Source organism: Rhinolophus ferrumequinum, chromosome 19 (assembly GCF_004115265.2).
Source record: "Rhinolophus ferrumequinum isolate MPI-CBG mRhiFer1 chromosome 19, mRhiFer1_v1.p, whole genome shotgun sequence".
Taxonomy (NCBI): Eukaryota; Metazoa; Chordata; class Mammalia; order Chiroptera; family Rhinolophidae; genus Rhinolophus; species Rhinolophus ferrumequinum.
Window position 1 is genome coordinate 4,376,300 of NC_046302.1, and position 26,626 is coordinate 4,402,925.

The following is a 26,626-nucleotide window of genomic DNA, read 5'->3' on the forward strand; positions in this document are numbered from 1 at the left end:
ACTGGCCCCTTCCAGGCATCAGTTACCTGTATTTTTCTGCCTCAGGCTTTCTGAAGCTTTCTGAAGCTTGTTCAGTCCACAGCTAGGGCGCTGAGAAGATAAACCCAAAGGGCAGCCCTCAACAGTGGAGATTATTGTCCCCACCTCCTATCCTTTAAAGGCACAGCCACCATGATTTCTTGGCACCAAACTAGCCCCTGTTGCCTAGAGTGGAAACCAGTGCGAGCACCTTTACTGTCTTCTCTCTCCCCACTTAAAATCACCTGCTTCCTCCTCTGAGAACAGCTCTGGGTAAGCCACCTGCCTCCAGATCCGTGACTCAGCCTTTGCTTTCAAGGGACCCCACACTGAGACAGCTACCAGATGACACTTACTACAAACTCCTTACGGCAGACAGGGAAGGAGGGTTTCTCTGCTGTTTCCATTATGACAGCAGACCCCTGGGCTTACTGAATAGAATCATCACATAGGAATCTCAAGTCCTGAATCCCCCTGTTCCTTCTGTGCGGAACTTTCTCCATGGGGAAGATTTACACTAGTCTTAGCTTCACTCGGGGAGAGCAAGTTTGGAGAATATTCTTTAATATTTCTCAAATGACCTGAATAAAACAACAGAATTTATTCTGGAGCATAGTGTGGTTTATCAGTGACTACTTGCTGTTTTAAGGAAAAGAAATCGTCTTGTAGCTATTTTCCTCCTTGTACGTAGTTTTCTGATTCCCTTTCTAAAATAATCTTAATTCAGAATCCAAAATGGGTGTTATGACTAGGGTTTTTAGCTCATACAATTGTTTAAATGGTATCTTTTAAGATTTCAGTTTCCAAAGTTCATTACTAACATACAAATGAAAAAAAAATGTATTTCCTACAGCTATGCTAAACTCACTTATTCTAGTAGTTTGGTAGATTGTGTGAGGTTTTGTACATATGTATCATGTCATCTGTGAGTCCATATACTTATTTAGAGCTTAGAGATAATACTGTTCTAATCTCTCAGTGAGGGAAATATAGAGTACTTTTGCTACATTATCATGAACTGAAAACCTCTAATGATGAGGACCTTAACCTCTGAGGGCGTCTGTCCTGCTGTTGAACAGTTCTCATTGTTAGGAATCTTGTTTATGCTTTGGGCTGAGCTGACTTCAGTTTCTCTGTGACAGCCATCCAGAAACTTGAAGACAACTACAAACGCCTCCCCAGGCACCTCAGCTCTGTTGAAGCAGTTGTCAGTGTCTTCTCTCCTGATGAGACCTGAGGATGACCCTTGAATGTTCTGTGGAGAACACAGAATTGAGGAAAGAATCATACGACATGATCTGACCAGAGTTGTTTATAGCAGAATATGATTTTTGTGAAAAATCAGAGTGAATAAAAGTGAACGGAAAGGTTAGCTAGGGAGCCATAGAAGTGTTTCTTTGAGATGGGTTTTGAAACATGTAGATTTTCCCCCACAGATGTGTTTTGTTTTTGAAAGATTAAAAAGCAAAACAGGAGACATATGTATATCACTGATAATTTTTAATAATTTTGTGCTATGGTTGACCATAGCATTAAGAACAAGCAGAAAAAGCTGATTTCATAACTTTAACAGCACTTAGAGCAACATCTTTCTTTAAAAGTATTGCAATTACAGACCTTAGGTCAAAGAACTACATCACCATTGCTCAGTTAAAAGAGGCAGATACACAACATTTGGAAATCTTTTTCTGTATATAACTGGGAATTATGTTGAAAAGTAAGTACAAATGGTGGTAAAAAAGACTTGAATGACTTCTGCTTATCATAGTTCAAGTGAACAACTGTTTAAAAGTTCAAATACAGTTGTACTTTTTTTAGTAGGCTACTTTATAATAAAAATTAAATGAACTAAATGCTGTGAATAGTATTGTACATATTTTAAAACAGTTTTAAACTAGACAAGTATACAATTAGAAAATGTGATTTTTCAAAGCCATGAAATGAAAAATAGTACACCAACAAGTACATTAAAATGAACCAGTACCATTAACAGTAAAGTTTAGCCTCAATTAGTTCTGTAGAAAGGAAGTTATGGTGTGGTAACAAATTTTAGTACCTCTGAGTCCAGAACATTCTCAGATGCACCCACACTCAACAGTTCTCCCAAGAGATGGAAACTGGAGGGGTGGGAGTGTTGTTCCTGACAGTACTGAGCCTCTGTTCTTAATGCTGAATCATGTGGGAGCCCCTGCAGTATGCAGTGGAACAGATGGTGGGGGCTGGATGGGCTAGAGAACACACAGATGATAATCTTTCCATGACCCTTTCTAAACACGTAACAAAAGAAGGGCTGATTTTTAGTTCATTCAGCATTAAGAGTTGCACCATAGAGGCGTTTTTAATTTAAGGATAATCAGTAATAATTGGTTTTCTGGAGAGGATTGTATTGTAATTTTCAAGATCAGAATATACACCACAGAACAAAGAAAAACCATGGAATTTGATAGACTTAATTAATATCCTGTAGTGACAGAATACACTGGAAGTATGGATCAGATGGGCAAAATTTCACTGATTGCCTTTATGGGCAACACTGGATAGGATGCTTACACCCATGATTCAACAGTGGTTTTAGTGAACATGTTGTTATAGGCTTTTCTTTTTCACTTTTTAATACTAGAATATTTGAAGATAAATGCAGAGGTCACAGTCAGACACTAAAAACTGAACTGGAAGTAGACGCTGTCTGTGTAAGAGAGCTGTGACATAGTATGCAACTGAAAACGTAATCCCTAACCCATGGTAAAACCTAGTCTGTTTTTTGGGTCAAGATCACCATGAGACACCAAAAGGAATGGACATAAGATTCTTTACTTGGCTGGCTGATAGCTAATTCTCTGCTGACGATAACCTGTAACAAAATGTTTTTTTTCCAAAGAATGGGGTCCTAAGTGGGTTCATTTTTCCTGAGGTATTCTTTCCCTAACAAACCACTGTTATTTCATTGGCTTCACTGCTTGGATTTGTCAAAGAAAAAGGCACAGAAAGACTTGGCACTCAGATGGTCATAAATGCCTCTGTATTGAACAAAGTCCTCTGCGGCAGTCCGATTTACCTACTCTGGATGTAATTTTTGCAGTTTTAACAAAATGTGCACTTTGTCTGGGGTCAAACATCTTCATTATTCTATAACATGACATAATGTCTTTTTATAAATCAAGTTGAAAAATCAACTTTTTTTTCTGACTTTAACAGTGGTCCAATTGGACATTACTAAAGAGATTAAAATAAGCTTATAGTGGCAACCAAAAAAGATGGAATTTTTTTAAATTATTTTTTAAAAGTGGTTTCACAGCAAAGATGCAACTCTCAATTGCTATACATACGCTGGTCATAAACTGTGGCTTGCTTGTTCTGACTTCTTTCCCTTGTGTTATAATATTGATATTTAATAGGAAAATAAACTACATAGACTTTTATCTGTATGCATCCATTTGCAAATTTCCTTACAAAAGAGGACAAAGCACATAGGCATTCACAAATCCTATGCCATTTCTGTTAAAATTGGTATCTATACATTATATTACAGTATTAACAATTTTTGTTCTACCCATTGGGTAGGATATGTGCATAATATATTCAAGTTATATACAGCACCTTACAAATAAGGACATAAGAAAAGACAAACTGAAGAAGCACCATTGTAAGTGAGGCACAGCAAAGGTGGGAGCACAGAGTATGGCAGTGGTGGGGGCTTGGTTCCTCTGTCTACTAAAAGCAGAACGTGAGACAACTTGGTTGCTTAAAAACTACTGACATGCAGAGCTCTCTGAAGTGATATGGATCCATATAATATGCATATTTCTCGGTATAGTTTTAAGCCCCACCACAGTACACATAAACAAGCATACAGAGGAAGGAAAGAAAAGGAGAGGAAGACAGTGCTTTCTTAGCAAGGCATCCCCCTCACACACGACAGCTTCCTAATGTAGCCAACCTGGAAATCAGCAGCAGTAGCAGAAGCAGCAACAGCAACTGACTGTCTCATCCTGGCAGAAATTACACACTTGAACTATGTATGCAAAAGATGCAGCACTTTGGGTAGTAAAATAACCCAAGCTGAAATCTTGATTTCTAAAAATTCCTATTCCTAGGATATCGCAAGGCAGGAGCGTACTTTCCATTTTCCATCCATGTCTCTGATCTCTGGATAGAAGGTTCTGGCAGCTGGCAGTAGGGCCTTGTTGGAATTCGTAAGTTAGGTGCTGCAAAGCTGCCAAGACTATCATTTGTGTCTTGGGTGAAAGCAATGTTTCTTAATCTGTGACTTCGGGGTGCCGCTGTTAGATACAGCATTCCTAACATTGAGGAGGGGACACTTGCCAACTTGTCAGCAATTGTGTTATTTTATCTAAATCTGCCAAGGCTATGGTCATCTAGGTGAATGTAAGCAGAACAGGAGCCTGCATTCCTGCTCGTCAACGAAGGTTGGGGATGTTGGTGGCCAGTGAGGAGGCAGGCTTGGGAGAATATGTCACTCACTGTACAAAAGCTTGGCGCCAAGCACTGGCATATTTCTGTTTCTAGTCACTTAGACAAAATCAAAAGTTAACAAAAACCAAGTGTCCTTCCCAGGCTTTTTTCCTTCAGACACTGTTAAGCTTTCAAAATTTTAAGAAAAATGAATGACATACAAATTAGCATGCAATTAATGTTGCCGTGCTAAATATAAATAGCAAACCTCAAGAAGCCAGCACCAGGGCAGCAAACACAAGACGTGAGGCGGCTCAGAACGACGCAGGAGCAAGCGCCAACAGCATAGATGGACTTTCTTTTGAGAGCAGGAGCCAGACTGGGTGTATCTCTCCTATGGGCCAGTATCTGAAGGGCACGGCTCTTCCTAAAAAGGACTTCCTAGAGAAGAGCAAATGGATGGAAGGTACAGGATCACCTCTGTCAGGATGCAACTACTGGTTCTGAGAGGAAGGTGGGGATTTGAAAGGATTCTTCTAGAGCAAAGAAGCTTTCAGAAAGTGCTTGCCTCTTGACACCTCATGCTTATGAAGAGAAAGACGAAGAAGAGCAAATGGAGATACTTAGAAGCTTGATACTCATCTGTGTACCACATTACTATACTGGTGTTAGGCCTCCAGTTTACTGTTGGCCCCTATTTCCTCTCCCATAAATTTGAGCTAAAATTAGTGGATATATGTGTATCCTCATGACAAATCTTTGTAAGTTTTAAATATTCTCCTCTGCTATCTTGAAATTTCTTGGCTTGTGTGTCTGTGTATGTTTGGTGGGGGTATGCTTGACAAGCTTCTTTAACTAAATTTTGGTCACACACAGAGAATAGATTAGCTTTTTAAATGCATAATTTGTTTAGCAAAATCTATTTTGTACTAAGGTTGGCTTCAGTATCTGAAGAACACTAGCCTTTCTGAAAAAACAAATACATGTCTGAAGACTGTTCCTCTAAATGGGACTTAATAGGCCTTGCGTTTCATATTCTTGGAAGTCCCTGGGACAATGGACAAGTCACAGCAGGATGCCCAGAGTACCAGTACCCACCAACTGTTCTTTTGAACAGTGCAATCCTTTGTCTTGATATTCTACTGAAGTAATAAACCTATCATCGATTGCCTAAAATCACTGCTTCTTAAACTGGACCCTCGCGCTCCAGAAGCACAGGCTTCTTGAACATCAGGCCCCACTGTGCAAGCTGCGTCTTCACAATCACTCCTCTTTCCACACCAGGCCAGCGAGATGATGCGGTATGAACAGGCCAGCCACAATCTTCAAAAGAGCTGCTCATCTAAATCACCTGTTCTCTGTATCGAAGGGAAACTTAATTCATGACCTTGGCTTTTAAACTAAGTCATTACAAAGTACCAGCCTCAGGACCATTCAAGTCATGGTTTCATATGTCATTGTCTTTAATAACTAACCTAAAGGGCAATTTTCTAAAGTGTCTGAATGTGAGAAAACTATCTTTTGAAGGATAATTAAAGTTACTTGAATTAAATCATTGTTTTGCCAATACTGTGGGCATCTGCAAAACTTTCATATACTTGCAAAATGACTAAGGAATTTACAAGTTTCTGACCTTAGTTCATTCTTGCAGCAGGTAGGAAAGTTAAGGATTGTAAAACCGTTTTGAGCTATAGGGTGGGTTCACCTTCTTTATCAAAATTGCAGGCAAGGTTTGGAATGATGACATCGTTAGCTAACCCTGTCATTTTGCATTTGAGGAGATACCTGACCAGTAAATTACCCTGAATCCCCACTAATGGGGTCCTGACTGGAACAAGCACTTTACTTGACAGGGTAAGATGAGACTTCATGCCACAAAGATTGCCAGCTTCCTTGAAGCACAGGCTTGTGACCCAGGCAATGAGCTGGCCTGCCAGGAGGCTCTAGGGCAGTGGGAAAGGCCCGAGTCTCTGGTCCCGAGCCAAGGCTCCCAGAGCTCTGCCCAGTCTTGGAATTCCTACTGCAGCCCTCAGTGGCCAGACTTCCAGACAGAGTCTGGAGAGTGAGTGACAACTGTTGCCCACCGTTTTTCTCTCCCTTTCTACGAGTTTGACTAGTCCTGTGGATGTTACTGGGTGAAATGAATACATCTAATGAAGATTCCAATCCTCAAAACAAAACAAACAACCAGCAACCTACGGACCAACCAAGAGAAGCATCAGAAAAGAGCAGAGGGCAGTGGACAGGGCTTGTATTAGGTTGGTGCAAAAGTAATCGCGATTTTTGCAATTATTTTTCTTTTAAACCGCAATTACTCTTGTACCAACCTATAGTTCAGAACAGTCTCTCCAGCTGTCAGCCAACAGCACAAAGTCACCTCACTGAGAAATTGCCTTGGAGACCCACAGACAGACACGAACACACGTGTGCTGATTTGGCATTAAAACTGCAGTGGTCAGAGTCATTGAGTCATCATTCCAATCCATTCTGTTACATGCAGAAGCCAAAAGAACCTAACTTGCTCAGAGATTACAGATAAACCCACCCGTGGTGCGGTACTGGTTGAACTTATTGTCTGGTGCTGTTATAAAAGCCAAATGCTTACTTCTGCAAAAGAAAGTTATTTATTTTACATAGGGACAAATGTTTGTAAATATCAGAAATATTAAAACTAACAATATTTAAAATTAGTTTCTAGTTGCATTTTAACTGCTTGTTGTGCTTTTTATCCTGTGCTTTTAAAGTTGCTCCTCTGCCCTGCAGTGTTTTGTAACTGACCATCCAGTTCTTGCCACCACTGCAAAGGCTGAGTGAACTCCCACAGGAGTTTGGGTTGTGAGCACTGCATTCCTCCAGGAATGCTGTGCCAATACTAGTGAAGTGCAATGGCTTGTCTTGTTCATCAATGTGGTATTCTTTTGTCAATTCCAGGGGCTTCCTATGCATGAAGAACCCACTGCCGGCATCACTCAAACACCAAAGCCAGAGGGCTGCATGGGGAGAGAGCCTCTTGAGCACTGACCAGCCGTCCAGGACTGAACTGAACTATCTAGGAAAAGAGAGAGACAGTGGGAATACACTGACAAGTCACATATTTCAACAGTATTAAAAATAACCACCTTGCATTTTAAATAATTTATTGCATAAAATAATGTATGTATCTGAGTATATTTCATGCTACAGTGAAAAAAACCTAAGTTACTGAAGAAACTGCACTGCTGGAGGATGAGGGCAGCACTGCATGATACTCGGATACATAAACGCATGTGTCAGGTTCATTTTTAATGAAGTGTGCAGCCTAAGTCTATTAGAGTAACCAACAAGTCAGAAATACTGGAACTTAGTATTTACTATCTTCTATCCAAAAGTGTCCAAATACTTCAATGATACACTGTTATCTGATGCAAATTCTTGCAATAATGACTTTCTTGATTTACATAAATCGGCATATGTGAGGCTACATCCCCAAACATCTTTCCTTGAATGATTATGGGGAGCACTCCAGGTTATTCCTTGGGCCTAATAATAATCCACAGGTGAAAAGACAACATACAGAACTTCACGTAAAACAATTCGCTCATGTATATTTTAAACATTAAGATAGTGCAACTTAAAAAAAACACATCATCATAAAAACACAAATTAACTCCTTGCATTCATCTAGCTTTTCCACTTTATACCTTGGCACAAAAAACAGGAATTTTGAATCATATTTTTAAAACAAAATAAAAGTTCCACATCTTGGGAGAAAAAGCAAACTGGCCAATTCTTCCCCATGATAATACATAATAATGCTTCCTTCTTTATTCAGTTAATTATAAAACGGGCCATTCTGGCCTCTTTCTCTGCAGTCTACTTTCATAATTAAATAAATCAAATACCTCTGTGGGATTTATTTCATGATATCTTCAAAGCATCCCTTTCTCTGTGTTCCCATGCCCACCCTTTTCCCACCCCCGGCCCCCATCCCGACGCCTGCCCCCACATAAACACTGTTTATGGTCAGACAGGATGGAAGTTTGTATTATTTCAGTCTAGTTTGCATGCAATTCCCCTGAAAGAAATCAGAAACAAAGACCACATTTGCACATTTGGTTTTACTTAGTTGTAGCATGTAAAACTGAAGAACACTGTGCCTGGGAGCAGAGGGGTGGTGCAGCCCTCTTCCCTCCTCAGTTTCTTTCTCCTCAACTCAAGTGCACATTGGAGGATCAGACAAGATTTCCAGGCTTCCTGTCTTTGCCCTGGATGGGCACCACTGTGCTCCCCGAGATGTCCTGCTGAAATGACAGTCTGCTGCTTCTGTGCGCGTTGCTGTGCTGGTGATGGAAGAAAGAGGCTCCTGGGTAGTGGCCCATCACCTCGCTATACGTCGGGGGCGGCCCCTCCATCCTCCCATTACTGCTGCAGGTGCTGGCACTTATGCCCGAATTGCTGCTGGGTGGGCACGGGCCCCCATTGTACACAGAAATGTCTATCAAATCACTGTCGAATATGGTCCGGTTGGGCGGGGCCCTCACAGATTCTCGGTTGAGTTCCATCTGCTGTTCGGGGTCCCTGAGCTGCAGGGTACAGGGCCCCTGGTAAGGAGGTGGCTCTTCCCCATCAGACAGGGAAATGGTGGGGGGAAGGTCAATCTCGTGCTGCACGTAGGGGTAGGTGGGCTGGAAGCGACTAAACCGATCCCTCTGGATAAAAGACGGTGCAGTAAACCTGTCCCGAGAACGCGGGGCATACATGATCTGCAAGGAACAAAGGAAAAGCTTGAAGACATTCTTGACACAATAATGATCACGAATGTGATGATATAAAGAAAATTTACGCTTGGTCTGTTTTCTCACCCATCTGAAAACTTTCCCCGCAACAAAACAGATAGAAAAGACTATCCCAGAAAAAAAAGTAGTTTTCTTATTCCTCGTGACTTAAACCACTCACCTTGCCAAATTACAGTTTATTCAAGATGGTTCAACAGTGGAGAATTGTGGTTAACTGAAAATTTGGGTTTAATGGGAGTTACTGTGTACATTATGTATACGTTTCCCACCGGTTAAAGTAGAATACAATAGCAACTTCCAGAGTGCAGTAAACAGTAACATAGTGGAAGAATGCTGTGCAGACAACGCTCTGGTACTGCCCACCATGTGACCTGGTCCCGGCCTCCACTTCTTTACCTATAAAGTAAGAGGCTGGCAGGCCTGCTTTCTCAGGTCTCTTCCAGCTCTCATAACTATGATTCGTAAGAATAGGGAGTGGCTCAGAATTTTCATGGTAAATGTGAGTTATAACTTCACACCATGGTGCTTAGTACAGGTAGGGGGCACTGGGTCAATTTATGAATTATTTATAGGAGGCTGTTGCCCTATCAATTACTTAGAAAAATATGGAACAAGTGACTTCTTTTTCTTTCTGGTTTCTAACCTTTAACAGTTATTTCTTTCTAGATAAAGTTTCCTGTAGCTATTTTTAGCAACTGACATGAAAAATGTTTTGTATTCCAAAGTAAATATGATTATAGATTTTTTTCCAAAGTGAATTCTTACATAATTGTCTCATCTATTTCACCATCCATTCTTCTAGAGGAAAGATATTTTATATATATATATATATATATATATATAATATATATATTTTATATATATATACATATATATAAAATATATATAAAATATATATATATATAAAGTATATATATATATATATATATATACACACATCCCCATCCATCCATTGACTTCTCTCATACCATATTCTTAACTTAAAGGCAAAAAAACTGTTTTTTAAAGTCATACTATTAAACTTTGAGATGTGAAAATGAATCATGTTATATTTATAAACTATGTCCACATCTGCCAAGCCTCATTATTAGCAGTTTATAGGATCATGTAAAGATCAGTGATTCTCAACCTGTTTTCTATAAGAAACTTTAGCACAAATAATCTCTAGGAGATTCTAGGGAAAAATGCCCCCGACCCCCACTTTTAAACAAAGTTATAGGCATATGCCTTAATTTATATGTGTTATTTCTTAAGCTATGCTATAATACATTTAACCTTTGCACTAATTTTGTTGTAATGGTTTATTTCCCTCCTCTCCTCTCCTATGCACATCGGGTTCAGTAGCTTCCTCCTGCCACCCACAGGCTTCCCTTGTCCAACTCCTTACCTCCGAGGTAACTGGCCGAGGACCGGAGGTGTCTGAAGGCCACAGGCGCCCTTCCTGGTGGTGGGTGGGAGGGAGGGAGGAAAGAACGTCACAAGAAAATAATCAGTTTCATAACAACAGCACCTAAAATCAAGGAACTACATTCCTTTTTGACAGTAACAGACCTGTTTAAAACAGAACAACAAAGAATTGTTTTTTTTTTTTTATACTGAACATCACAGTGAGAATTGTGACCAAGAAGAAAAGTTAGAAATTTTAGGTCTCTGCCAGATTTGAAATAGACTGGATTTGAAATAGATTTGAAGCTAAACATCTTTCAAACTATCTACTTGTGTGTTTGAAATACATTCAAATGTCATCAAACAGTATTCAGTTACACCTAGATTTGGGTGGATCTAGGTGAATTCATCTCTTATACGGAGGCCTACCCCATGTTGGCCAAGTGCCAGCCAAGGCCCTTCTGAACTGTGACTTGGCTTTGAGTTAAACAGCAGCAGCAGAAGAAAACCACTGCCCTGCCATACTGGTTGGCTTTCAAAGTGAAAACTGTTTCCAAAGCCTGAAGGCCCTTTGAGCATCTTCTAGTCAATTTATTCTTCAGTCCATATATTCCCAAGGCGGATGGAACTTGATATCTAGTTGCTTAACATCTTTTTTTTCAAAAATGTTTGGCCAGACTGGCAAGATGACAAGCAAACAGTAGGCGTTATTAAGGGTCATTTCTAACACCATAAACTTGTTTACAAAGCACTACAATACGTCATCCCTTTTGAACCCAAATTGCTGGCTACTGGCAAGGGACTGTTGGGCTATTAGCTAAAGGCCTATTACTATAATAAAGAGAATAAGGACTATGGGGGAAAGGGGCAGCTGTCTGTATTTTTGGATTCCCAGGAATATTTGTACATGACTTTGTGCGATCACTGAGCCTCCTGAGAGCCAAAAAGGGCCCACAAGTAGACCTGAGAGGTAAAACACCCCTCAGTCTCTCTTGCTCTCTTTTGTAGGCCAGTATTCTAATACAAATATCCCCTTTGATGTTCAGCAGGGTGTTTGTCTAGTTCATACAACTTGTTCCTAAAATACAGGATATCATGGACTCAGCTGCAAAAATCTGAACAGACCCAGCAGCATTTAGAGGAATTTTGGTCTTAAAGTTTGACTATAAAATTATGTGATGGGCGATTACAGCTCTGGCCTGGCTAAGGTGATAGACCTAATTGAATCTATGAAGTGGCTGACACACATTCACAAGCAGCCTTTCACCAGCCAAGGCAGCTTGCACAGCACTCAGGTCAAAGTGAAATAATCACTACAGTTCTGGGTTGTTGCAGCAACTTTCATATTGAAAACGACATAAAAACTTATCCTCGGATGTTTCCAAGACTCATAATTCTGCCCCAGCTCCTCTTTCTTTCTTGATACTGGAGCTCAGTGACTTCTGCCTACCAGCCACCTCAATGATTTCAGCTCTAATCTTCCAGCCAGAGGACTGCCACCAGGAAACAGCAAAAACAGCAGATTAAAACACAGTGTGGAGCATAATGGCCAGAAATAAAACCACCAAATGAAGTAAGGGGGAAGTGACCCAGAAGTAGGTGGTTGCACATTTTCTGAAAATGGCAATAACCATCCTCAATGGCTTTAGTCCCCTAAAAAGTAGCAAAACTGAAAAAGTGCCTAAGAGATTAAGCCTCATGAACACACAATCTTATATTTCAGATCATCCTCATTGTTACTAAATTCACTGGGCACTTTTTGGCCCTCCTCTCACCTGGCCTCCCAGTAGCACTGTGCTCTCTCTTGTTGATCTCAGTGACATCATTCCTCCTGGTTCACACCCTGACTTCTCTGGCCACTTTGCTCCTTGGTGGGGGGGTGCTTTTAGCTCTGCATTTTGGTTAAATGTTGGAGTTCCTTAGAGCCTGTCTGGGGCCCCTCTCCTCTTACCAAGGTCTCCCTGGGCCACCTCATTCCCTCCATATCTTACAGGGACATCTTCATGGGGATGGGTCTATTTCTGGCCCCACCTTCTCCCAGGAGCTCCAGATGCTGCCCACTGAGGAAATCATGAGTGCAAACATCAGCAGAGCTTCCCTATGTCATGCATTGCTCCTTCTTATGTCACGAAGCGAAAGCAGGGAGACAGTAGGCAGGTTAAAAGAAACAACAAGTTTATAGCATTCAATTTTGTGACAAACTTTTATTTTCTCTTGGATCTTCTTTGATTTGCTAAAATGAAATCTTTTTTGTTAATGAATATATTATTTGTCATTCTCCTGCTAATTTAGTCACTGTCAGGCAATCACTTATGCTTGACCATTTCTGAGTAGGGTGACAACATTTTTCTTCTGAATCTGCAAGTTGTAGGCAGAGCCTGGATTGCAGTAAACATGCCAAGGGAGAGGCTTTCCCTTGTGACAGTATCATCCAGCCTAAATCCACAAAAAAGCACAACCACAGTACACACATGAGTGTACACAGACACGTGAGTGCACATGTGTAGTTTCTCTGCTATGCTAAGTACACTTTGAATCAATGACATCTGGGGCTCTGACTTCCCTGACTTAGCCCTGGAAGTTGCCTCTACAAGCCCTCTGGTGAACACAGCCACTGGGACCCAGGCCTATGAAACCCTTGGAGCACCCTGAGTTGCTGGCTGGTCATCAAGGGTCTCTACTGAATCTACATCTTGTGGGAAAGGGATGCAGGACAGCTCCAAATCTTGTAGGCTTAAAGACATGCATTTTCAGACTCCTTTATACTCGAGGAATCTGCTTTGTATTTTCCTCCTTCTGAATGGTCAATGAATAGCCATACTGACAGAAAAATTCTGACAAGACAGAATCTGCTTGACACTAAAACACCCGTATTAAACATTTTTAAAAAAATCACTTAATCTTCCAAATGATTGTTTTTATGATGCCAACAGTGTTATTTTCAGACCTGGAAAACAGACCTGAATTTTTTTCCCTTTAAATCTGACTATCTGGCACTTTCTTAGGGGTTGGTGCTGAGTGGGAAATCAAAATTGACTTGTCTTCTTTTTTCATTAAGGTAAAACTTACATAACATAAAATTAGCCATTTTAATAATTTAAAAGTGTACAGTTCTGTGGCATTAAGTACATTCCCTTTGTCGTGCAAATATTACCACCATCCATCTCCAGAACGTTTTCATCTTCCAGAACTAAAATGCTACACTCATTAAACACTAACTTCCCATTCTTTTTTCCCCTCAGTCCCTGGTAACCACCATTACACTTTCTGTCTCTATGAATTTGACTATTCTAGGTACCTCATATAAATGGAATTATAAAATATTTCTCCTTTTGAGGACAAATACAATATTGTGTCCTTATTTCACTTAGCATAATGTCTTTAAGGTTCATCCATTTAATTGAAAAGAAGGTTCATCCATATTGTAGCATGTGTCATTCATTTTTTAAAGCTGAATAATACTCCACTGTGGGAACAGACCATATTTTATTCGTTCATTCATTCATTCTCTGATGGATGGTTTAGTTGTTTCTGCCTTTGGGCTATTGTGAACAATACTGCTATGAGGAAGGGGAACACAAGTATCTCTCTAAATCTCTGCTTTTAATTCTTGTGGGTATATATATCCAGAAGTAGACTTGCTGGATCATAAGGTAATTCTATGTTTAATTTTTTTGAGGAAGCACCACACTGTTTATAGTGGAAGTACCATTTTACATTCCCACCAGCGGTGCATGTGGTTTCAATTTCTTCACATCTTTGCCAATGTTTGTTGTTTTCTGTTTCTTTGATAATAGCCATCCCAATAGGTATGATGTGGTATCTCATTATGATTTTGAACACTAATCATACACAAATCAGTCAGGGTTCCTCAAAGAAACAGAACCAATAAGGAGTATGTGTGTGTGTGCGCATGTGTGTATGTACACACATTTATCTTACCTTTATATATCTATCTATCTATCTATCTATCTATCTATCTATCTATCTACCTATCTATCTATATCTATCTATCTATCATCTATTATACAAATTGGCTCATGTGGTTTTGGAGCGCCACAATCTGCCATGTGCAAGATGGAGAACCAGGAGAACTGGTGGTATAGTCCAATCTGAATCTGAAGGCCTGAGAACTGGGTGTCACTAGTGTAAGTCTTGGACTCCAAAAGCCCAAGACCCAGGAACTCCAATGTCAGAGGGTAAGAAAATCGTCCCAGCTCAAGAAGAAAGAGAGAGAATTTGCTCTTCCTCTGCCTTTTTGTTCTATTTGGATCCCAAGGAATTGGAAGGGACCAACCCACATTAGTGAGGGCAGATTTTCTTTATTCAACCAACTGAGTCAAATGTTAATATCTTCTGGAATTATTCACACAGACACATCCAGAAAAAATGTTCTACCAGCGATCTGGGCATCGCTAAGCTCAGCCATGTTGACATATAAAATAAGTCATCACAATTAGTGATACTGAGCTCTTCTCATGTGCTTATTGGCCATTTGTATATCTTCTTTGGAGAAATGTCTATTCAAGACCTTTGCCTATATTTAAATTGGAATGGCCATTATTTTGTTGTTGAGTTGCAGGTGTTCTTTATACATCCTGAATATTAGTCCCTTATCAGACATATGATTTGCAAGTTTTTTTCTCCCATTTTGTGAGTTGCCTTTTTCATTCTCTTGATTTTGCTCTTTGACAAACATAAGTTTTTTTAATTTTTGAAGTCTAATTTATTATATATCTTTTGGTGCCTGTGCTTTTGGTCTTGTATCTAAGAAATCATTGCCAAATGCAACGTCATGAAGTTTTTTTCTTGTTGTTTTCTTTAAGAATTTTATAGTTCTAACTCTTACACTTAGGTTTTTGATCCATATTGAGTTAATTTTTTTTGTATATGGTATAATATAAGATATGGGTTCAATGTCATTATTTTGCATGTGGATATACAGTTTTCCCAGAAGCATTTATTTATTTATTTATATACTGGGGTGAAAATTGTTAGTAAAATTACATAGATTTCAGGTGTACAATTCTGTATTACATCATCTATAAATCTCATCGTGTGTTCAACACCCAGAGTGAGTTCTCCTTCCATCACCATATATTTGATCCCCCTTACCCTCATCTCCCACCTCCCTCCCCCCTTACACTCTGGTAACCATTAAACTATTGTCTGTGTCTATGAGTTTTTGTTTGTCATTTGTTTGTCTTTTTCTTTTGTTGTTTTTCATTTATATACCACATATCAGTACAATCATATGGTTCTCTGCTTTTTCTGTCTGACTTATTTCACTTAGCATTATATTCTCAAGATCCATCCATGTTGTCACAAATGGTCCTATTTCATCTTTTCTTACCACCGAATAGTATTCCATTGTGTATATATACCACAACTTCTTTATCCATTCATCTATCAAAGGACATTTTGTTTGTTTCCATATCTTGGACACTGTAAATAAAGCTGCAATGAACATTGGAGCAAACGTGTCTTTATGTATAAATGTTTTCAGATTTTTTGGGTAGATACCCAGGAGGGGGATAGCTGGGTCATATGGTAATTCTACTCGTAATTTTTTGAGGAACCTCCACACTGCCTTCCATAACGGCTACACCAGTCTGCATCCCCACCAACAGTGTATGAGGGTTCCTTTTTCTCCACAGCCTCTCCAACACTTGTTACTATTTGTCTTGTTGATGATAGCCATTCTGACTGGGGTGAGAAGATATCTCATCTTGGTTTTTATTTGCATTTCTCTGATGATTAGTGATGTTGAGCATTTTTTCATATGTCCATTTGTATGTCCTCTTTGGAGAAATGTCTCTTCAGGTCCTCTGCCTATTTTTAAATTGGGTTTTTTGTTTTATTGTTGTTGAGTTTCATTAGTTCCTTGTACATTTTGGATATTAGCCCCTTATCGGAGGCACTGTTTGCAAAAATCTTCTCCCTTTCAGTTGGTTGCCTCTATTTTGTCGATGGTTTCTTTTGCTGTGCAGAAGCTTTTAAGTTTCATATAGTCCCAGTCGTTTATTTCAGCTTTTACTTCCATTGCCTTTGGAGTCAAATTCATAAAATGCTCTTTGAAACCAAGGTCCAGAAGTTTAGTACCTATGTTTTCTTCTATGCACTTTATTGCATCAGATCTTATGCTTAAGTCTTTGATCCATTTTGAATTAATTTTGGTACATGGAGACAGATAGCAGTCTAGTTTCATTCTTTTGCACGTGGCTATCCAATTCTCCCAGCAACACTTATTGAAGAGGCTGTCTTTTCTCCATTGCATGTTTTTCGCTTCTTTGTCAACAATTATCTGTCCATATTTGTGTGGTTTTCTTTCTGGGTTATCAATTCTATTCCATTGGTCTACGTGTCTGTTTTTCTGCCAATACCATGCTATTTTGATTATTGTAGCCCTGTAGTACAAGCTAAAGTCAGGGAGTGTGATACCTCCAGTATTGTTCTTTTTTCTTAAGATTGATTTGGCTATTCGGGGTCTTTTGTGGTTCCAAACAAATCTGATGATTTTTTTCTTCTATTTCTTTAAAAAATGCCATTGGGATTTTGATGGGGATTGCATTAAATCTGTATATTACTTTGGGTAATATGGCCATTTTAACTATGTTGATTCTTCCAATCCATGCGCATGGAATGTCTTTCCATTTCTTTGTGTCTTCTTCAATTTCTTTTAAAAATGTCTTACAGTTTTCATTATATAGGTCTTTCACATCCTTGGTTAACTTTATTCCTAGGTATTTTATTCTTTTTGCTGCAATTGCAAAAGGAATTGTTTTTTGCATATCTTTTTCTGAGATATCATTGTTAGTATATAGGAATGCAATGAACTTTAGTATGTTGATTTTGTAGCCAGCAACATTACTGTATTCGTTGATTGTTTCTAATAGCTTTTTGGTGGAGTCTTTAGGGTTTTCTATATATAGCATCATGTCATCTGCAAAGAGTGACAATTTAACTTCTTCATTCCCAATTTGGATGCCTTTTATTTCTTTCTCTTGCTTGATTGCTCTGGCAAGGATTTCTAACACTATGGTGAAAAGCAGAGGTGATAGGGGAAAGCCCTGTCGTGTTCCTGAACGTAGAGCAAAGGGCTTCAGTTTTTCACCATTAATTATGAGATTAGCTGAGGGTTTGTCATATATGGCCTTTATTATGTTAAGGTATTTTCCTTCTATACCTATTTTATTAAGTGTTTTGATCATAAGTGGATGTTGTATCTTGTCAAATACTTTTTCTGCATCAATTGATATAATCATATGATTTTTGTCTTTTATTTTGTTTATGTGATGTATCACATTGATGGATTTGTGGATGTTGAACCATCCTTGTGGCCCGGGGATGAACCCTACTTGGTTGTGATGAATAATCTTTTTAATGCATTATTGTATTCGATTTGCTAGAATTTTGTTTAGGAATTTTGCATCTGTATTCATCAGAGATATTGGTCTGTAATTTTCTTTTTTTGTGTTGTTCTTACCGGGTTTGGGTATCAGGGTAATGTTGGCCTCATAAAATGAGTTAGGGAGTACTGTCTCTTCTTCAATTTTTTGGAAGAGTTTGAGCAAGATTGGTATTAGATCCTCTTTGAAGGTTTTGTAGAATTCACTAGTGAAGCCATCTGGTCCAGGACTTTTGCTTTTGGGAAGGTTTTGGATGACTGATTCAATTTCGTTACTGGTGATCGGTCTGTTTAGATTTTCCAGTTCTTCATGGTTCAGCCTAGGAAGGCTATATGTTTCTAAGAACTTGTCCATTTCTTCTAGGTTATTGAATTCGGTGGCATATAGTCCTTCATAGTATTCTTGGATGATCCTTTGTATTTCTCTGGCGTCCGTGATAACTTCCCCTTTTTCATTTCTGATTTTGTTTATTAGTGTCGTCTCTCATTTTATCTTAGTGAGCCTAGCCAAGGATTTGTCAATTTTGTTAATCTTTTCAAAGAACCAGCTGTTTGTCACATTAATTTTTTCTATTGTCTTTTTGTTCTCTATTTCATTTAGTTCTGCTCTGATTTTTGTTATTTCCTTTCTTCTGCTGACCTTGGGTTTCACTTGTTCTTCTTTTCCTAATTCTTTAAGGTGTAACATGAGGTTATTTATTTGGGATTTTTCTTGTTTCTTGAGATAGGCCTGTAATGATTGATATAAATTCCCTTTTAAAACTGCTTTCGCTGCATCTCCAAAATTTTGGTAGGATGTATTTTCATTGTCATTTGTTTCTATGTATCTTTTGATCTCTCCTTTAATTTCTTCTTTGACCCGGTCATTCTTTCAAAGTATGTTGTTTAATCTCCATGTATTTGTGTTTTTTCCTGCTTTCTTTTTGCAGTTGATATCCAATTTCAAAGCCTGTGATCAGAGAATATGCTTGGTATGATTTCAATCTTCTTAAATTTGCTGAGGCTGATTTTATGTCCCAATATATGGTTTATCGTTGAGAATGTTCCATGTACACTAGAAAAAAATGCATAGTCTGATGTTTTAGGATGAATTGCTCTATATATGTCAATTATGTCCATTTCATCTAATGTGTCATTTAGGGCTGCTATTTCGTTATTTACTTTCTGTTTGGATGATCTACCCATAGCTGTCAATGATGTATTTAAATCTCCTAGTATAAGTGTGTTTTGGTCAATTTCTCCCTTTAGTTCTGTTAGTAGTTGCTTGGTATATTTCAGTGCTCCCTGTTTGGGGACATAAATATTGATGACTGTTATGTCTTCTCGTTGTATAGTCCCCTTTACCATTGTGAAATATCCATCTTTGTCTCTTGTTACCTTTTTCACCCTGAAGTCTGCTTCAGCTGGTATCAGTATGGCTACACCTTATTTTCCCTGGGTACCATTTGCTTGGAGCGTCAATTTCCACCCTTTCACTTTGAGTCTATGCTTGTCCTTGTAGCTGAGATGTGTCTTTTGGAGACAGCATATGGTTGGGTTTAGTTTTTTGATCCAGTCTGCTACTCTGTACCTTTTTATTGGTGAGTTCAGTCCATTTCCATTTAGGGTGATTATTGATATGTGAGGATTTCCTGTCATTCTATTTTTAGTTTTCAGGTAAGGCTGTGTCTCCATTATTTCTTTGCCTTTTTTGTTGTTGTCCATTATTTCTTTGTGGTGGTATTCTATGATGTTTCCCTCTGTTTCTTCTTTTATTACAGTATATATTTCAGTTCTGGATTTTTTTTGAGTGGTTACCCTTAAGTTTATGTAAAAGAAAGTTTGATATTTAGAGTATTCCATTTTCTTCCACATGCTTACTTTCTCCATTCCCATAGTCTGGTTCAGGCCTTTAGTCTCCCCCTTTTTATGTTTGGGTTGCCACAAATTGTCCCTGTTGATGGTGGTCGAATAGCCTCCTTTAATGTTTCTTGTAGTGCAGGTCATGTATTAGAAAATTCCCTCAGCTTCTGTATGTCTGGAAAGGTCTTTAATCCTCCTTCATATCTAAAGGATATCTTTGCTGGGTACGTTATTCTTGGCTTATAATTTCTCTCTTTCAATAGTTTGAATATTTGGTTCCACTGTCTCCTGGCTTGTAGAGTTTCTGCTGAGACATCTGATGATAACCTAAAGGGCTTTCCTTTGTAGGTTACCGTCTTCTTTTCCTTGGCTGCCTTGAAGATTCTTTCTTTATCATTGATTTTAGGCAGTTTCAATACAATGTGCCTTGGAGAAGGCCTTTTGGGATTGAGATAATTAGGTGTTCTATTTGCTTCTTGGATATGAGTATCCAGTTCTGTTCACAAGTTTGGGAAGTTCTCATCGACAACTTGTTTGAATATATTCTCTGTTCCCTTCTCTCTCTCTTCTCCTACTGGTATGCCCATTATTCTTATATTGCTCTTTGAAGGAGTCAGATAGTTCTTGTAGAGTTCTTTTATTTCTTTTAAGTCTCAAGTCTCTTTCTTCTTCCATCCGTGTAATTTCCAGGTTTCTATCTTCCATGTCATTGATTCTTTCCTCCATCTGGTCAACTCTACTACCTAAGCTGGCTATTTCATTCTTAATTTCTTCTATTGAGTTCTTAATCTCCAGAAATTTTATTTGGTTCTTTTTTAAAATTTCAATCTCTTTCATAAAATGCTCGTGTTTTTCTTTGATTGTGTTTCTGAGTTCATTATACTGCCTTTCTGTGTTTTCTTGCATCTTGTTGAGTTTTTTCAGAACTGCAGTCTTGAATTCTCTGTCATTTAAGTCACATATTTCCATATCTTTAAGTTCCTTTTCTGGAGACTTTTCACTTTCTTTCTGAGCTGTCTTGTTGGCTTGGTTATTCATGGCAATTACTGATTTATTATTTCTCTTCGTAGACATCTACAGGAGTGGCTTCTGCAACAGGTTGATAGGAAGAGGTCTTTCTTTTGATTTCCAGTACATGTTGGTAGAATGTTTTATTTTCTCTCCGACTGCAGCCTTTTTTTCTCTCTCACACGGTAGTGCTGTTTTCTCTGCACTATGCCAGCTTCTCACACAATGGGGGGATTCCCTGGGAGATGGGCTTCTCTTCTGTTAATAGTTCACCTGGGTCACAGGACGCAGTGTCCGTGTGGGTATGCGAAGAGCTTTTGAAGTTCCAAAGCTCTTCCTGCACCAAATTCAGAGCCCATATGTTTCAGCAGTTCTGTTTACTCCTGCAGGGATCCGCCTAGATAGGTGGGGCCAGGGGTGGGGTGAATTGTGAGAGGTGGCTCAGAGGAATGGCGGCAACCACGACCACAGCCGGTCTTGCTTCCATAGCTCTCTCCCCTTTGCTTGAACTAGTTAGGCTGCAAATCTTTTTCTGCACTCCACAGTTTTCAGAACAGCAAATATTCTGTTCTTTTGATCTGACACTGCTATCGTTCCGCTTCTAGCATCGGGAAGGTGGGGGCGGGGCGAGCTCTGGGAGGGTAGGGAGGGGGTGGCTAGTCTCAGTGCCTAAGCCTTCCATTCTCTGCTCGGCAGTGAGGGCTTAAAACACCATTTTCAGCCTTCTTCCCTCAGTCTTTTCTATGAGGTCTCTGCCGTCAGCATTGGGTTCAGCTGTGTTATATGCTCTCCCCTCAGCCCTGTGGGCCATAAGCGGAGCCCTAGCAGTCCGAGTTCTTCCCTCTCGTGCAGCTGCGGTAGTTCCGGGATGAAGCGAGCTCGGAGCACTGAGCTAGGTCTGCATCCTGCACCTGCGTGGCTCCATCTCCGCACTTCTCCCTTCCCTCCTCCCCCGCTCACGCAATTAGCCCACCTTCAGGTGAATTCAGTAGTGGGCCTCTTCGTCTTGCCTGTCTGCTGTGCAGGGAGTCCTTTGTCCCAGCAGCATTTTTGAAAAGACTGTCCTTTCTCTTTGAATGGTCTTGGCATCCTTGTCAAAAATCATTTGACCATATATGGGAGAGTTTATTTCTGAGCTCTATTTTATTCCATTGGTTTATGATTTTCTTTATGACAATACCACACTGTTTTTGTGACTGTAACTTTGTAGTAGGTTTTAAAATCAGGAAATGTGAGATTTCTAACTTTATTTTTCTTTTTCAATATTATTTTTGCGATTTAGGGATGGGGGATTCTTTGAGATAGCTCCTGAATTTTAAGATGGATTTTTCTATTTCTGCAAAAAACCGCACATCATTGGCATTATGATAGGGATTGTACTGAATCTGTAGATAGCTTTGTGTAGTACTGACCTCTTAACAATGTCAAGTCTTTCAATCCATGAATAGGAGATGTCTTATTTCGGTCTAATTTCTTTCAGCAACATTGTATAGTTGTCGGTGTACAAATATTTTAACTCCTTGGTTAAGTTTATTTATAAGTACTTTATTCTTTTTGATACTATTGTAAATTGAATTGTTTTCTTAATTTTCTTTTTGTATTGTCCATTGTTACTGTAAAGAAATGCAACCAATTCTTGCATGTTGATTTTGTATCCTGCAACTTTTTAAAATTTGTTTATTAGTTTTAGCAGGCGTTCTTTGTTTGGTTGTTTGAATCTTTAGGGTTTTCTACATATAAAATCATTTCATCTGCAAACAGAGATAATTTTACTTTTTAATTTCTAGTTAGAATGCCTTTTATTTCTATATCTTGCCTAATTGCTCTGGCTACAACTTCCAATAAGTACGATGTTGAAAAGAAGTAGTAGGAACATTTGAGATCTTGCTCCCAGCATATGTTGTCAATTTTGGCTCAAATAAATTATTAAAATTCTTATAAAAAGAAAGAAAGAATGAAAGGAGAAAAGAACTGAAAGAATTGGTGAAAGTAGTCATCCTCGTCATATTCTTGATTTTAGTGGAAAACATTTCAGTCTTTCACCATTGAGTACGATGTCAGCTGTGGGTTTTCCATAGATGGCTTCTATTACGTTGTGGTAATTTCCTTCTATCCTAGTTTGATGAATGTTTTTATCATGAAAAAGTGTTGAATTAAGTCAAATACTTTTTCTGCATGATGAGATGACCATGTAGTTTTCCCCCTTCATTCTGTTAATGTGGTATGTTAAATTGATTGATTTTCATATGTGGAATCATCCTTGCATTACAGAAAATAACGCCGATTGGTCACGATAGATAATCCTTTTCATATGCTGCCAAATTCAGGTTGTTAGTATTTTGTTGAGGATTTTTACATTAACATTCATGAGGGATATTGGTTTTCTTTACATGTTGTGTCTTTGTCTGGCTTTGGTATTAGGGTAATGCTGGCCTCATGAAATGAATTAGAAAGTGTTCCCTCCTCTTCATTTTTGGAAGAGTTTGAGAAGGATTGGTCTCAATTCTTCTTTAAATGTTTGGTAGCACTCACCAGTGAAGCCATCTGGTCTAAGGATTTTCTTTGTTGGGAGGTTTTTGATTATTGATTCAATCTCCTTACTAGTTATAGATTTATTCAGATTTTCTATTTCTTCATGATGCAGTCTTAGTATGGTATTTTTTTAGGAATCTGTCCATTTCATCTAGGTTGTTCAATTTGTTGATATATAATTATTCATAGTACTCTACTAATCTTTTTTTTATTTCTTGGACTGTTTATCTCTTGGATCTTTTTTACCTGAAGGATATAATTATAGCATTAAAGAGAGTAATCTGTGACCATGACTTACTGGGGCTTTCTCTGGGAGCTGTGACTGAAGCCTACTGCCTTGGGTCCATGTGACCATGTATGAGGCCTCTCCCACAACATGAAGCTTCTTGGTTTTATGCTCTCAGGTAAACTCTCCTTTCCACACTTCAGGGACCATAAGATCATTAGATTTGCGGACTGGAAACAGCTAATAAAGTGTTTTTCAAACTGTGAGTTGCAACCTCTCAGAGAGCTGGAAAATCAATTTAGGTGGGTCACAACCAGTATTTGAAAAAATGAAACAGAATAGAAAATATCGTTTTCTATAAGGATTGTGAAACTTTTGTCCTAGTTGTGTATATGAGTATTGTGATATAAATGCATTTCTTACTGTTCTGCGTGGTCAAAAACAATCTGCAGGTCTCTGATCTAAGCTAATTATTCCTCATTTCACATGGGAGGAAACTGAGGCCCAAAGAGAGTATATTACTCGCTGGATGTGACACAGCCAGTTTGTGGAAACACAAGCCCATTGCTGGATATTTTGGCTTCTACCCAAGGGCTCCTCCCAATGAATGAATGTATTGTATGGCCTCAAATATTTGGAAATCTATTTTTCTTCCTGTCTCAGGGTGAGAAATTCACAGCATAGGTAAAACTGATCTTTGGATATTCAGCAACACCTTTACCTTCTGATAAAATCAATTTTGTTTCTTCCCTTTTCTCATGCAACCTCTCTACCATGCGACTGCTTTAATATCACTGTCTTTTCCACCCTAGATGGCAGTAACAGCTTAGATGTAAAGGCAATACCTCTAGATGTCAATGACTGTGTTCTCTCCATCATCTCCCCTTTTATTCCTCCATGGGAATGCATCATCAGAGTTCTCAAGACTCAATATTTCCTTCCCAACTCTATTCAATCTGGGCCACATCCCTTAAGATAAAGACAAGTCATCCAAGAAGGTATGTTGGGAAGAAAAGAAAGGGAATCCTTTATGTTTCTAGAACAATACAATAGAAGGGAGGTCTATAGACCCTGAAAAGCAAGCAGGAAAGGAGCTATGCAAGTGCCTTTCCAGGGCTTGGTGCTGGGGGAGAGTGAGCAATTAGACTTCATGAGAAGCCAGCCTGGGAATTAGAAAGCTCAGGGCAACAGGGAAATGTGGAACCATACACTATCAGCATAGGTAGGCACAATCACCTCCTTTAAGGCATGAGAGGAAGCTGAAATACAGGAGTGAACGCTTTTGCCAAGGTCATAGAGTTGGTAGGGGATTAACACAGAGCCAGAACCCAGCTACCTATCTTGGCATCTTTTGACAGCTCTAGGCAACAACAAGCGCCATTCAGAATTAGAATAATTTAGAAAACTTGTTTTTCCCCTCAGAATAAACCACACCAACTTTCAAGGACTAAGTAAAAACAAACAAAACAAACAAACTTTACCATTAGATTATTAATGTTAATGTCTATTTAAAGGGTTATTAAAATTTTTTAGTTTATAAGTTTTATTTTAGCATACTTTGGTCACAGTACAAACCATGTTCAAATGAGTTACCTTGGAAGTCAAGTCTATAGATGCTCAGAATATTATTGGATTTGTCTTCAGCATTAGTTTATGTGAGCAGAGGACGTTTTTTACTTGTAAAAGTAATACATGAATACATTCTTATTATAAACATTTTAACAACACACACCAGGTTCCCTTTGTCTACCTCCTCCCAGAGGAAGCTGTCAGTTTGCTGTGGGTCCTTCCTGACCTTTCTGTACAGCACTTTGTAACTTGGACAATACCATTTTTACTAATTGAGTCACATTTAGCTTTGCAACCAACTTGTATCATTTAGCTTGATCAGCCACATCATTTACAAGATTTCACTCTAAATGGATTTTGGCTGGGACCAAAAATCAAATCCATTCTCAGAGTAAAAATAAGAAAAAGGAAGAGCTGCCATTACTGAGAATGTGAAAAATAATTTCCCTTGAAACTTTTCAAAAAAATTACCTGCAAGCTCTGAAAGTAATTTCAAAACTGTTCTGAGCAACGATTACATAAGTAGAAGGATATTTGAGCTACTCATGTTGCTTTAAAGACAAATCTTGGCTATTAAAAAGGTCTATCTATCTTTATTCAGATGAGAATCTGCTGTGTAACTATGGCCCAGCTTCCTTATCCAATTTTTGCCAGCAATTTGGCCTCCGGTTTCTCTTTCTTGAAGGGGGACCTTCTCATTTTGAAGCTGTTAAAATGATCAATCTTCTAATGCTTCAATTAGCCACACAAAAAGATACAACCTTTTAAATGACCAGTCTGGCAGCTTGACTGTGTGAACACCCTGGCTTATTCAGAGAGAAACAGCATGACTGATGGTAGGAAACCTATGCTTGGAGTTTACAGTAGGCACTGACTTGTCCCTTGCAGTCCCCTCAACACTTGGAAATGTAGTTTTAATGGCTCATGAAATAATGGAGAATTGTTATTGAACAAAGTGGACAACAAATACCCCTGGTATTATGGTGCAGCAAGAGTCTGCCTTACCCACAGGGAAACTGTCCCCTGCCATCTTTCATCTCAGCCTGATGCTAAATGAAGCCTGTGGCTCTCTTCTCTTCAGTCTGGAGTGTCAGAGACACGCCTATTATAACTGCATTATCAAGCCCTTTAGTTTTTTTTTTTGTACCTAACTGAATGAAAATAGTTCATTTCTATCATTTTAGAAATGCTTTTCTAAATGCAGACTGAAGGAGGTAGAAATGAGAAAAGGCAGGTAGGTGCACAGTGGTCTAGCTCTTCAGTCACAGTGTGAATGAACTGTGTGTGTGTGTTGACTCCTCCACTCCCTGTGTCGTTCACTGGACCTCAGGACACAGCCTATGGGTTTCTCAAGCATAGTGAGCTCTGAGCCTGCTGTGGTGGATTCCTGAGCTGCTTCTCAGAAGTGATCAGAACTGCCTGTCCTCAGGCTACCTCCATTCCCAAGAC

At 39.0% G+C, this 26,626-nt stretch overlaps 1 protein-coding gene across 8 annotated transcripts in view; it reads right to left on the reverse strand.

Moving 5' to 3' along the window:
- Nucleotides 1–1,482: 1,482 nt before the first annotated feature.
- LDLRAD4 (low density lipoprotein receptor class A domain containing 4) overlaps nucleotides 1,483–26,626 on the reverse strand; it is a 572,354-nt gene continuing 547,210 nt past the window's right edge. For all 8 annotated transcript variants that reach the window (XM_033087363.1, XM_033087361.1, XM_033087356.1 and 5 more), the window contains 2 exons: nucleotides 10,594–10,647; nucleotides 1,483–9,173 (listed from right to left, as the gene is read on the reverse strand). In XM_033087363.1, coding sequence (XP_032943254.1) covers nucleotides 8,643–9,173; nucleotides 10,594–10,647 — 585 coding nt within the window. In that variant the 3' untranslated portion in view covers nucleotides 1,483–8,642. The remainder of the gene's footprint in view (nucleotides 9,174–10,593; nucleotides 10,648–26,626) is intronic.